Source organism: Protopterus annectens, chromosome 4.part0, assembly GCF_019279795.1.
Source record: "Protopterus annectens isolate FY-2018-M chromosome 4.part0, PAN1.0, whole genome shotgun sequence".
Taxonomy (NCBI): Eukaryota; Metazoa; Chordata; order Ceratodontiformes; family Protopteridae; genus Protopterus; species Protopterus annectens.
The window spans coordinates 517,196,719-517,211,520 of record NC_056733.1 but is presented as its reverse complement, the minus strand read 5'-3'; the positions used below and the strand labels follow the sequence as shown (position 1 = coordinate 517,211,520).

At 41.7% G+C, this 14,802-nt stretch overlaps 1 protein-coding gene across 1 annotated transcript in view; it reads left to right on the top strand.

Annotated features, from left to right (window-relative positions):
• Window positions 1-14,802, top strand: part of RASAL1 (RAS protein activator like 1) — a 1,855,221-nt gene that overhangs the window by 420,117 nt on the left and 1,420,302 nt on the right. Inside the window, exon 3 of the mRNA XM_044068436.1 lies at window positions 5,931-6,044. Coding sequence (XP_043924371.1) covers window positions 5,931-6,044 — 114 coding nt within the window. The remainder of the gene's footprint in view (window positions 1-5,930; window positions 6,045-14,802) is intronic.

Genomic DNA, 14,802 nt, shown 5'->3' with positions numbered 1-14,802 from the left:
AGAACAGAATTAAACATTACAATGGAGAGCTCACATTAGAAACCCTTGAGAACAGAATTAAACATTACAATGGAGAACTCACATTAGAAACCCTTGAGAACAGATATAAACACTGATATGGACAGATCACATTAAAGCTTCCATTTGAAATGTCAACAGTTGTAATGTCGAGTGACTACAGACCAGAAAAAAAAAAAAGATTGAAAACTCTGGAGAAGAGAAAATCTCAAACACCACTGTTCTGTTTTAAACTTCTTTTTTGTAGGGGGACAAGAATGAAAAGGAAAAGCCATTAATAAAATGAAATGCAAAGGGCACTGGAATATTCTGTATTAGGAATCTGTACAGGATCTGAGGCATTTATTATGGTAGTTTGTTAGTAGTGCTAAATGATTGGAAATTTGTTGGTGATTCTGATTTTTGTGTGAGCAGTATGGCACTGTCTTGCAATAAAGTAAAAAGTACTTGCAGTATAACATAGAGCATTGAAGACATTTGGTGAGTTACTTTATACTGATTAGCAGTTGGTAACACCAGATGATAAGGCAAGCAGAAAGAATTTCTTGCTGAGTAGGGTGCCTAAAGGTAAGGAAGGAGTAAATTGCCTAAATTTGTTAAAAAATGGCACTCTGGACTGGATATACAAAAAGGAGAAAGTACTGGGAAAGGTAACTGACAAGAGTGTGTATATAATCTGCTCTTAATTTAGCTGAATGAAAATGTAATAATCTGAGAATACTATTTATATAGTTCATGTCTTGGAATGAAAATATGCTAGAAGGAATGGAAATCTCTATAAGCCACAGTTTCTATGAAGGTATGTTGCAAAAAAAGAAGATAGTGTGAGAGCCATTCGTAGGATGTACAGTATAGGAAATTATGTACAAAATTACTTCCCCAGTGGTCCTGAAAATAATTTTCCATGACAGCTTGCAGTTTGTGATATCTAAACTGAAAGCTTTGTCACAAATGACTAATAATGATATTGACAAAGTCGATCAGCTTATCTCCCCTAAGATGGACGCTCTATTAGTCACATAGAAGTGGGATATGAATGGGAAGAATACAATGGTAATGATGGCAAAGGGAGAATTTATTTGTGCAGGCTGGTCATTTGGCAATGACTAGAAAGGATTTATTTATCAACTTGATTTAAATGATTCAGTGATTTGACTGTCACCCAGTAATCCTGATGAATATGCAGCCATGTAAAGAATGGAACATTGATAACAACGGTCATGTGGGTTTCTTTCATTTGGCAATACACTGAAAGGGGTCAGAACATTTGCCTGTTAGTTTGTTTCAAATATTAAAGATTGTAAACTGTGAAAGTGCATGGGGAAGTTTTAGAAAGAGTTTAACATGCATTTCAGCGCTTTAGATTAAGATTTATGATTACCATACACAGACAGATTTTTTCATTACATGACTATTAAGCAAAATATGCAGTGGACACTTACTAATATTGATGCAGTGTTGTACTAATGAATATGACCGATAACACTTGAGAAGTCCCATATGGATCTGTTTGCAAAGTACACTCTCTCTAACATGGCATTGGCAGTACTGAAAATAAGTCTTCTTTCCCATATTTCTTAATTTTTATTTGATGGAAAAATATTAATTATCAACATGTGATTAATACCTGTGAAAAAGCATTTATTCTGATGATGGTTGGGGCAAAAGCTTTACTGATTATAATGTTAGATATTACAGATCTTGCTTAATGAGTGCAAATATTATTTTATAAACAGTTTATACTATTGACAAGACAAATGTTAGAATACTAGCAACTTCTTCTATTTGGTTTATGTCCATTGCTAAAGGGAATAGAAATCAAAGTGCATTTTAATAATTGCTTGCTATATTTAAACCATTTATTAAAAATTTTAAGATGAAATATGTTATAAAGAAATACAATTCATAAAAAGGATCTGTTGTTAAGAACAATTGTTGGATATGTAATAGTATGAGGGGTCTCTGAAACAGTTTTACTATGGTTTGTATTGCCTCCATAGGAATAATAAAAATAGGAATAGATAATGGAGATTAGAGGTAAGCTTTAATTAATAGGTTGGTTTATTAAAGGCTTATTTCAATTGCAGATTTATATAGACACAGTTTGTTAACATATGATTAACTTGTTTAAATTGTTTCCCTAAAATATAAACAAGGATATATTCAGAAAATAATTATAGTTAATACATAGAAGAAGGGACACATGTTTCATGTGAGTTGTTAAATATTAAAGTATTTGAGTTCTCTGAGATAATTACACTGTGTTGTATGCATGTGAATATTGTAACATACTCATGGATTTGCAGGTTGTGTACAGATATTTTGGTAGATAAATGGGTAGTCCACTAATAACCGGAGTTACTGGATCGTTAACTCTTGAATAATCATATAAGGCTTCTTTGATGGCTCTCATCATTAACATGTCCTACAAGGTGTCATTCACTTTATTGCTGTCTGTACTTCCCATTTAGGTATCATCTTGTATGTAGTCTCGTCACTAAGTATTTTCAGCATTCTGTCATGAAAGTCTGTAATTTGCATTATCACGATAGCTCCTTCCTTATCAGCTGGTGTGATGGTTAAATTCCTGTTCTGTGACAACTCTATAGTGGTTCCCTTTCATGTTGATTCAAGTTATACAAACCATAATTTTTGTTGCCTCCATATCATAGTTGCGCTATGCCATTCTCACAGACATGCAAAGTGCACAAAAACAGAGATGATCCACCGCTATGTTTGATAGTATCTGGTAGAGGCTGGCTTACCGTGCCAGCTTTCATTGTCATGGAATTTCAATTGAAAAAGACTCTGGGATGAGAACAGTTCTAAAAGATATGTCTCATTTCCTACATATATTACATGATTGTGTAACGAATTTGGATGGAAGAGAAGGCCTTATACTAGTAACAATGGATGTAAAAAGGTTATTTACAGTGATTCCCAATGAATGTGGGATAAGATCTGTTCAGGAACTTCTGAGGAAACACACAGATTTTGATGGCCCTACTATCTCATAAATCTGCTTATTATTGAGAATTATACTGGAGAATAACATCTTTGTTTATGAAACTGACCATTATTGGCAAAAGTGGGGCATAGCTATGGGCACCTCATGTGCCAGTAGCTACACCTATTTGGTCATAGCGTATTGGGAAAATGAGCTTGTATTAAATGAGTAGAATCATTAGCTGAGACATGTCATCTTCTATGGTAGATTTGTTGATGACATTTTATGGTGATGTAATGAGAATGAACTATCAAGTTTTGTGGAATACTTGGGGAGTACTACATCATTCTTGGAGTTTGATGTCAGAGGTTCCGAGAAAGAAATAGACTTTTTGGATGCAACTGTCTTATTGGATGAAGACGGCCAATTTAATACGTTGCTATAGGATAGAATGTTGGAGAAATCATACTTTGCACAGAACAAGTATGCATCCTAAATGTGTATCCACAAATAATAAATGGCCAGATGCTATGTGTATCTAGGCTTTGCACTGACGATGAAGTGCACCAACATGAATTAGAATGATTACAGAATGATTTATTGACCTGAGGCTATAAAGTTCTTGAAATTTGATGGGGAACCATGAAGATGAAGGCACAGAGAAATGATAGAGGGAGACGTTTTTTCTCAGTCAGAAGAAAGGGTGATATGGAAAATTATAATAGGGAACTGAGTGACATGAGATATTTACTAACACACAGTAGTGACATATCAGCCATTTGTGAAATCATTAGGAAGAACTGGAAGATTTTAACTTCAGATGATAGCCTAAGACACATTGCTGGTGATGTTGCCAGATTCACTTTCTAGAATAAGTTGAATCTACAGAGATTGTTAAGTCACAAACAAGATACTGCTCCACATTGCCTTAAGATGAGCACTTTTCCATGTAGAAGTTGCAAAGCATGTACTTATATAGATACAAGCAATTGTTTCAAACATCCTGTAACTGGTTGGACATAAATTAAAGACATATATGGATTGTAATACTAAGAACATAGTATATGCAGCTACTTGTGATAGCTGCCCAGGATTTTATGTTGAGAAAACCAATAGGCCTTTTAAGGAGAAGATTCTGCGCCATCTTAGTGAAATTAGACTTAAATGTACAGACTAATGCTTTGTCACAGTATATTCAAAAGTATCCTGGACATACATTTGCCTTCCTAGCCTTGAAAAGAGTGCTAGGTAATATAAGAGGTGGAGAGCTATCAAATAAAACTGAAGTCTTGGAAACATGCTGGATAGCTGATTTACATGCAGACAGGAGCCCTGGCTTTAATGGAGTGGTGCCCTTAAAACCTATATTGAAAAGCAGGAAGCTCAGGAGATGACTTGATTGGATTAGTCATTTTAGTGTGAACAGGATCTGATGAAGGCATAGCCAAAAGCACTAATCCTGTTTGTTTGTGAGGATTCACATCCTGTTGTTTGAAGGATTTTATCTGTTCATTATTAAATTGTACTGGTTTTATTTTGATTTTATCTGCTGAACACACATTCTACTCTCTCTTCCTGATGATATTGCAGCAGTTGTGTTTAATTTATTTTGGAAATGATGGTGGATGAGATGGATTCTATCATCAATATTATCTCTCAGTGGACAAGAAAGATGTATGTGACAAATATATCTGAAAGCTGGAAGGCAGTTTATTTATCTATGTATGTACTTACTTATTTATATATGTGTGTATGCATTCATTTTTATATATTTATTGATTTATTTATTTATATTTGTTGACCAGGGTAGTGTACTGATCAATATTGACAAATTTCAGCCTCAGCATTATAGATAATACTTACAAAGAATTTGGAAGATGACAATGTATATGACTCTGCTGAAAAGGCGGAATTCAGTCTGGGAGTAATTGGTCAAATTTTATTTATTTATTTACTTAATGTTTTATATAGTTTCCACCCTACTTCAATGTCCTTCAGGCTCTTCTTCAACTGCACTCCCCATACAGCCCGTTTACTCCTTTGGGAGACAAGTGCCCTTTGTCACATTTGTTCCTGCCAGGGGCAGATCCAGACAGCAGGGGGAAAACCTATCTGGTGGGGTTTGTGCTTTGGCACACTGTGCATGTCATGCCCTGAACCACCCCAAGTTTAGCGCATAGTGGACATGTTTGCAATGGCATGTCAGTCATTTCTTAAGCCATTGCTCTCCCATGATCTTTGATCTCCATCAGGGACTCCACTATAGAAATAAGCTGTCCTTTTCTCCAAAGAGTGGTGAGCTGGCATAGCCACATTGTTCCCCCCGCCTCCAACAGATACTCAATCTGCTGTTTATAAGGCTTTATCCCTCTATGCCGTCTGAGCTGACAGTTAAATGTAAGTGATTTAATATGTCTGAAGTGGTAGATGATTATCCCTCTATGCCATCTGAGCTGACAGTTAAATGTAAGGGATTTAATATGTCTGAAGTGGTAGATGATTAGATTATTAGGGCACATGGATCTGCAAGGTCAAGGTTTGGAGTTGATTATATTATTGCAAAATATAAATGATAAAGTGATAGCGAATTTAAAGAGCAGAAGGAAAATACAGTTTTTGGGACTCTTAAATGTAAACTGATAAGACCTAGTTATACTGCTGTAAGCTGACATCCTTTGGTCTCTTGTGCTACCACTGAGAAAGTCACCTGCATCTTCTTTGAACAGGTGTTCTATAACTCCCATTTAGTGCTGCTAAAATATTTCTATAAACAGGATATTTTATGCTTGTATGGTGTGTGTGCATGTGCGTGTGTGTGTGTGTGTGTGTGTGTGTGTGTGTGTGTGTGTGTGTGTGTGTGTGTGTGTGTTTGTGTATCATTATATGATTTTGTCCCTGTCATTATTTTTTGTGACTTTGCACATATAATTTATTGCTTATTTATTTATTTGTTTATTTATTTTAGGACAGCGACAATATGGAAAAACCTGAATCCATTTTGGGGTGAAGAGTACACTCTACATCTGCCCATGGGCTTCCACAACTTGTCCTTCTATGTTATGGATGAAGACACGATTGGGTAAGACAAAATGACACTGTCTGATGTGTTTCAGAAGCTGTGAATACTGTCAGGGAGCATGCAGTACTGATAATACTAGCATACAGTGCTATTAATAATAGGAGTATTAGTAATACTGTCAGGAGAAATGCAGTACTGATAGATTATATTAAAATATACTATTACTACTAATAATAATAGCATCCCTAGCAGTACTGGTTAACCTGTTGGTATTGTACATCATTTATGAAATGGCATAAAGAACAGAAAGGCTGAATGCAGCTGTGTTTTTGTTGAACAGATAGTTTTATAACACTAATTATTAAGGGTTGGATTAGGACTGGTAGGGTGACAGTTTATCTTAGAGGCTGGACTAGAATTATTTTATATTCACTAGATTTGATAGTCTAAGAACATTTTTCATGAAAGAATGCATTGTGCTTCCCTATAGATATTGATGTGGTTTTGTAAAACCGTTTATAACCCAGAATTTATCTATGCATCCATTTTTTGCTCCCATTTTTCCATTTTGGGGTCACAGGCAGAGCCAGTCCCAGCAAGGAGCAGGCACAAGGCAGATAAGAGTGTTGGCATCACATTCATTCTACTTCGGCTCCGTTTGAGAGATTTCACCATCTGCTCTCAGCTTTACTGATTATATGTAACATATATCCCTCCATACTGCACTCCATTTACCCTACTTTCCTGGCACTATGCCTGGTAAATCCTGCTCACTGTGTCTAACCCATACCTAACTCCTAGCCCCTCCCAAAAGCTCCTAGAATCATGCCCATAGCAGTTACTTTTTCTTCCCATCTCATTCATTGCCCTTTTTCTGCCTTCTCTCTGTTATAACTATTCAGCACTGTATTCTTCTGTTAACACTTTGCTCTACATTGTACCACTGCTTTTAATTGCACTTTTATTCATACAACTGACACACACCTCTACACCTTATTTCATAATGACCCATTTTTGTACAAAATCCTTGAGTGTCTCTCCATATTTATAATAGGTTTCCTCCCACATCCCAAAGACATGCTATAGGTGGATTGGACACTCCAAATTGGCCCTAGATGTGAGTGTGTGTGTGTGCCTTCAGTGGAAGGTTGGGCGCTGGGCTGGCAACTCAACACCGTAAAACTCCACTGCCAATCATGAGCAGACAGGTGATCCACTGTGGCGACCCTAACCGGGAAAAGCCGAAAGAAGAAGACTTTCACCCCATTCAGAACTTTGCACAACATACAGCTAACCTTTCTACATGTCCTCTTGGACAATGATGTGGAACCCAATCCCAGGCCCCACCAGTCCATGAAGTGTTACTACTCACTTCACTCAGTATTCACTGAAAAAGACTCTCTCCATTACCCACCTCCTAATCAAAGTGATCATATTAGAAGCACGGGTAAAGTATAACAATCCTAGCATTATCTCTCATCAAAATGTAGTGAAAATAAGACTTCATACTCTCCCTGTATCCAAACAGCTATTACACACTTTATATCAACAGGATCCAAAAAGTAAGGGAATATTATGCTCCTTTTAAAAGGGAGACCATGTGCATTCTGAGTTATAACAAAGGTAACCACAGGAAATAGAGCTAATATTTACCTCAGCTCTGATTGTATCCCCCTCCTGCAAGAGTAGTTAGATGTTATGTAGTCCTATCTCGCCATTATTGTTCACCTGTGGGTTCGGAGCCGACAGTCGGCTCCAACTCGGCCTATATACTAGCTCGAAAGTCTTTGATTGGCTGGCTAAGATGGTATCCCACAATACCATGCTCCACATCCCCAGATCTCGTTTGCCACTTGTAGAGCTTGGACGTGGTCTCGATTTGGCTTGGCTAAGTACCTTTTGCAAACTAATTTTCTTGGGAAATTTCTTGAGAAATCATCTGATATTGTTTGATGTTTAATTAGATTTTGTGTGAGAGCGATTGCCGGCATTTCTGGTTCTCTTGTGTGTGCTTGTGCGTTTTTGTGGTATCCCTTTCCTTGGGCTAGGCCCAATTGAGTTAGAGGACCTAGTCCTCCCTTGTGTTTGTTCGTCGGACTTTGTTGTTGTTCTCTTGTGTGGAGACCGTTTTAATTAGAGGTCTCTTATCGTTGTGTCTAGTCAGTGACTGTCTGTTATAGTAGACGCTCGCTTCCTGCCTTTTCTTCTCAGTTACGAGAAAGTTCTGTGCTTAGTTCTATCATGTCTAAAGAGCAAAAAGAGCATAAGCCTTCCGGCTTTAAAAAGTGTTCGAAATGTGCATATAAAATGTCTATTACAGACGGACATTCCGTCTGTGTTTATTGTCTTGGTGCCATCCACCTTCAGGAGTCTTGCAGTTTTTGTCACTCTTTTAGTCCTCGGGTGCTCCAAGAAAGGAAAAATAAGTTGATACTAAAGGGTCTATTAAAACCATCCTTTGAGGAAAAGTTAGCTTCGACTGCCAGCTCCGAGTCGAAGTCTAAAGCTTCTAAGTCAAAAAAGATATCGCCGGCTCCATCTTTGGTCTCGGAGCCGCCCTCTAAGATTTTGGTTGTGGAATCTGCTTCCTCGGCTCCACCGATCTCAGAGCCACAGGAAGTCACTGTTTTGACTGAACCTTCGACCGCTCCGATAATTTTGGAACCAATTCGGAGCCGGTCTCCAAGTTTAAGACAAGTCTCTCCAGATAAGAGGTCTGCTTCTCTATCGGTTTCCTCCAAATCCTCCAGGCTTTCAGATCTGGACATGGACAGGGTGGTGCAGCGGCTCCTGGAATCGCCAGTGTTGGCTAAACTCTTCTCGGCTCTGACCGTCGGTTCCGGAGCCAGCCCTGTTAGTAGTACCTGCTATTCCTCCTCCGAGTGCATCGTTGTCTTCGGAGCCGGTGAGCTCCGCTCCGAGGGATGTTCCTGTGTCGGCTCTGATACCCCAACTGGGATTCTCGGTACCGACTTCGGCTCCGACCCTGTCAGCTCCGTCCACAGGGTCTGGGACTTCGAGTCTCTTCTGTCGGCGCCAAGGGGGATGACTCGGAGCACAGGTCGGTGCCGAGCCTTCCTCTGGGCACATCGGCAGGGGGGACACCGGCCCTGGTCATGGCCCTAGAGGGCGCTCGGTCCTCAGACTCAGGGGGCCCTGCCTTCGAGGCAATGCAGAGCACGCTGGCTGGTTCAGCTACCTCCCTTGGATTGGTTCTCCTGTCCCCTACTGCACTGGCGAGAGCTTCTGACACTCCTCTATCATTGGACAGCAGGGTGCAAAGGCCCAAGGACACCCCCATGAGTGGTCCCCTTCTTTCTGAGGAACCCTCAGACTCTGTGCCTGAGGAACCCCCCAGAAAGAAATCTTGTAAGAGGAAGCATATAGACTCCCAAGATGAGTCCCTCACTTCAGATACTGACCTCGAGGAGTCGGAGGGGTCCCCCAAGTCTTCCTCTGAGGATGTTTCATTCTCTGAAATACTGGAGATTTTGAAACAAAGAGGAGACTGGCCTTCCAAAAACTCCTCCGAGGAGGAGTCAGTATTCCTTAAGGCCTTTGGTGCCCAGCCTTTCGCCTCCTGGGTATCTCCACCCTTCGATGAGCTCCTAGACTTAATTTGTCGAAGGGTGTGGGAGACCCCTGACTCAGTGGAGCCTGTCCCTCGATGGCCGAACAGATTCTTGTCTGCCCCCCAAGGGAAGGAATTTCTGACAAAAGGAACCCATGGGATGTGTACCCTTTCTTCAGCAACCTTTACCTTGTGGTCGCTGAATTACTTGACTCATTTCACGTGGCTCCAAAGAGATCTCCTTAAGGAGGTAGGAGATACTCTCAGGGGTAATGTTCCTGAGACGGTGGCTCAAACAGTCAACGCTCAGCTTTCCACCCTTAATTCTATTGCGAACTCATCCATGCGACTCATCTCATACGTGGCCGAGGGAGCGAGTAGGGCGGCCAGTTCAGGAGTGGCCCTCAGGAGGCAGGCCTGGCTACGCCTGTGTCACTTTGTGGAGGCCTTTAAGTCTTCCTTTACTGATGCCCCTTTCGACGGTTCCTCCTTGTTTGGGACCAAAGTAAAAGACAGACTCACCAGGTGCGAACAAGAGGGTAAGACCTTGTCTGCTGTGGGAGTCCGTTTTTCCCTACCATCGAGACCTTATCCCAAGGCGCAGCAGGGGGTAAAAATGTGGTTCAGAAAATCACAGAGGTCATTTCCTGATGCACAAGGTGAGACCCCCCCCTTCGAGGCAGAGGGGGGGTCATACTCTGGAAGACGCCGCCCCAGAGGCAGAGGGAGCCCCCGCAACTCGGGGGACCGGGATTCTTTCCGCGGTTCCCCATACTCTCACTCTTGAGGGTGTGCCCGGCTGCACTTCTCCGGAGCCAGTTGGGGGTTGGATTTCCCATTATCTGGAAGCCTGGGCAAGAATAACCCAGGACAAATGGGTTTTAGGGATAATCGCCAGAGGTTACAACCATTCCATTTCACTCCTTCCCTCCTACCCCCAAAAGGATCCCAGACCCACCATCCGGTCAAAGGGACCAAGCAGCATCAGATGTCTCTCAGCTGCTAGAAAAAGGAGTCATCCAGCTAGTCCCCCCCAGACCAGATTAGATTAGGGACCTACTCAAGATTCTTTTTGGTGCCGAAATCCATTCTGGATCTCAGCCGACTAAACATTATGTTCGCAAGTCCAAGTTCCGAATGGTCACACTACAATCAATTCTTCCGCTGTTGGCAAAGGAAGTATGGATGTGCTCCATCGACCTGAAGGATGCCTATTACCACACAAAAATGGACAAAGCATCCTGGTGTCATCTACGCTTCCGGCTGGGAGCCAGACACTTCTAGTTTTGAGCACTGCCCTTTGGTCTCACCACAGCCCCAGGGTGTTCACCAAATGCATGGCAGTGGTGACGGCTCACTTGAGGCATCTAGGATTCCAGGTGTTTCCTTACCTGGACGACTGGCTCCTAGCCACCCCCACCAAGCATCTACTTTGTCAAAACAGAAACTATACCATCAGCATTTGCCATCAGCTAGGCATCACAATAAACTGAAAAAAATCTGCCTTGCTACCCTCACAGCGTGTCTTATTTATAGGAACAGAGTTGGATACTATTCGGATGAGAGCGTTTTTGCCCATGGAAAGGATCAAGAGGTTACAAGGGCAGGTTCAGAAGATGATACCTTTGACACATGTAAAGGCAAGGCTAGTGCTGCAGCTACTAGGCACGATGGCATCCACTATCATGACGGTTCCTTTAGCGAGGCTGCACATGCGCATATTACAGTGGCTCTTGTTCGCCCAGTGGTCCTTTCAGAGTTTGCCTCTATCTCATCCCATCTTGATCACAAACATATGCAGACAGGATCTGAGTTGGTGGCTGTGCACCGACAACCTAGTAGTAGGGAAACCGTTCTCTTCACCCGACCCGGTAGCCACAGTGACCATGGATGCCTCCCAGATAGGGTGGGGGGGGGCATTATCTCGGCAGGTTGGTCCAAGGTACGTGGCAGGAACACGAGATGAATTTGCAGATAAATGTCCTGGAGATGAGGGCAGTGCTCCTAGCATTGCAGGCACTACAACATGTCCTCCCAACCGGGACGATTGCGATACACTCGGACAACATGTCCGTAGTGTGGTATCTCAACAAACAAGGGGGAACCTGATCATATCCACTATGCAGGGAGGCTATGAGAGTGTGGAATTGGGTGATAGCTTCCCACAGGACCTTGATAGCAACGCATATTCTGGGGAAAACCAATGTGATTGCGGACAAGTTAAGCAGGGCTATCCTTCTGCCCTACGAGTGGTCCCTGAACCGCCAGGTGGTGGACAGCATATTCAACAAATGGGGTCAGCCTTGCTGTGACCTATTTGCCAGCCCTCTCAATGCGAAATGCCATGCATTCTTCTCACTGATACCTCCATTGGGGGGATATCCAAGGAACGCTCTTGCACACATTTGGCCCTCGGGTCTGCTATATGCTTTTCCTCCATTTCCCCTCATCTCGAAGGTGATTCAGAAAGCACTATCTCTGGGAAGCAGATTGATTCTGATCGCTCCATACTGGCCTCGACAGGTATGGTTCCCCTTTCTCCAACAATTTGCAGTGGAGCCTCCTTGGACTCTGGACGCTCATCCGGACTTACTGACACATATGTCGGGACAGCTCCACCCCTCCCTGGAGTCCTTCCAGCTGACCGCCTGGCTACTCCACTTCCGACCATAGTCAGGTATCATGATTTTTCTCCAAATGTAGTACATATCCTTTCATCCTCTCACAAATCAGCCACTAGGAAGATCTATTCCAGTAAGTGGAAAAGGTTCTCGATATGGGCACAGTCTAAAAATATTGACCCCTACATGGCTCCCATAAACACTGTGCTAGAATTCCTGTCTCAACTATTCTACCAAGGGTCAGCCCCAGCCACCATAAAAGTTCAACTAGTGGCCATCTCTAATTATCATGTGGCTCATGAACCCAGCTTAATGGCGCACAGACTGTGTAAAGCCTTCATGAAAGGCACACTACTCCTTCGTCCCCCTGTAGCTCAACCGGTTATGCCTTGGGACCTTAATTTTGTTCTGCAGGCACTCACTCTTGCACCCTTTGAGCCTGCTGCTTCCTGCGATTTGAAATTTCTGACATCGGCCTTTCTAATAGCCATTACTTCTGCCAGGAGGGTTTCAGAGCTTCAGGCCTTGTCAGCTAAGCCCCCTTACCTGTTTTTTCATAAAGACAGGGTCTCCCTCAGGCCGAACCCTACCTTTCTCCCCAAAGTAGCGTCTAATATTAATCAATCCATCGAACTTCCAGTATTCTTTCCCAATTTCTCTGACAAGGCGGAGTATCAGTTTCATACGTTGGACATTCATAGGCAACTCCACTTTTATCTACACAGGTCTAAAGAATGGAGGAAATCAGATCAACTTTTTATTTCATTCTCAGACAACCGCTTAGGATCAGCGGTGTCCAAGGTAACCATTTCTAGATGGCTATCCAGTTGCATCTCCTTTATTTACAAGACAAGAGGCAGAAACATACCCTTTCCAGTCAGAGCACATTCTATAAGAGCAGTGCCAACGTCTACAGCATTTCAAGCCAGACTATCCTTGGATGATATATGTGCAGCTGCAACATGAGCTTCTCCTCATACTTTTGTGTCCCATTACAAATTGGATGTGGTGTCCAGGGGCAGGTCTTCCTTTGGCTCCACTGTGCTCAGGAGTATCTTTCATTGAGCCACCCAGGATATAGGTGCTAGGGACGCTGTCCCACAGGTGAAGAATAATGGCAAGATAGGACTACATAACATCAATTAGTTATGTACTTACCATAACGCTAGATGTATGTAGTCCATCTCGCCAGATATTCTTCATTACCCACCCACCGTCCCCCTGCCTGGAGAATTTGGAGGATCTCCTTTGATAACCCTGGTGTTAGTCCCTTTAGACAACTTGTTGGACCTTATCTTCTTGGCTGTGGATCTGTGTGCGTGTGTGCATTGCACAAATGGCTTTTGTTAGCAGCAAACTAGATCTGGGGATGTGGAGCATGGTATTGTGGGATACCATCTTAGCCAGCCAATGAAAGACTTTCGAGCTAGTATATAGGCCGAGTCAGAGCCGACTGTCGGCTCCGAATGCACAGGTGAAGAATATATGGTGAGATGGACTACATACATCTAGCGTTATGGTAAGTACATAACTAATTGTTTTAATAACATTCTTGAAACCTTGACCCGACTCCATAAAAACAACTTCATAATGCTTGAGGAAATGTTTCTGGTATGACTAGGTCCAGTTTATAACTATCATGAACAACTCACAACCTCTTCTATCTCACAAAACTAACCTCAAAACCCACCTATCCAAATAAACCTGCCTATCCAAATAAACCTCTCCCAAAGGCACTCTTCCTGAACTGCTGCTAACAAATACATCTTCCAGGTGCATGTCCTTCTGGTACTACTGAATGCCATCACTGACCATTTCCTATTCATACTGGACAATCAAAAAAGTAAATAAATAACCCTCGTTTTCTATCAATTGTCTTCAATTCCTTGGACATAATGAATACAATCTTATTCTGGCAATTTAGAATTTAAATTGAACTTATAAAGCTCTAACACTTTTGTATTATTTGTTTCTATCAGCCCATGAAGCACTCTATCCCATTATAAAATGTCACATCTGCAGACCTATTGTTCATGGCTCAGACTTTATTATTAAATCTGCTAACCCCATCCGATTTGGATCACATGTTATCACTCTTCCCTCCTCAGTAGATGAACCCCTAAAGGTTATCCTGTGTAAACAGATCTTTCATTTTCTTCTCTCCATCCTATCTAATAACAACTGTATATCATGCCACCAACATTGTCTATGAAAATGTTAACAAAGTACTTCTAAGTGCTGCAGTTTCTGTTGATCTGAAAATGGCTTTGATTCTGTGGGTCATTCCCTTGTATTAAAGCAAAAGTTATATCTCAATTGTATTGCAGTCATTTCAATTGGCTTGATTAATTCCTCCTGCTCATATCTTCTAATTATCTGTCCACAGTTCAAAACTCACTTCAGAATACCTAACGGTCTGTGGCACTGATTCTGTGATCATAATTTTACAATAATACCATCATAGACAAAAACTCTTATTTGGAACTCCCTCAAAGACTACATAACTGCAATCCTTAACCCGCCATGGTTCCCCATGGTAATCTTATTGCGGATATAAACACCTACAATCATCTTATAGTGCTAAAATACAGGTAACATTCAATGCACACAATAAATCTGGCCTCAC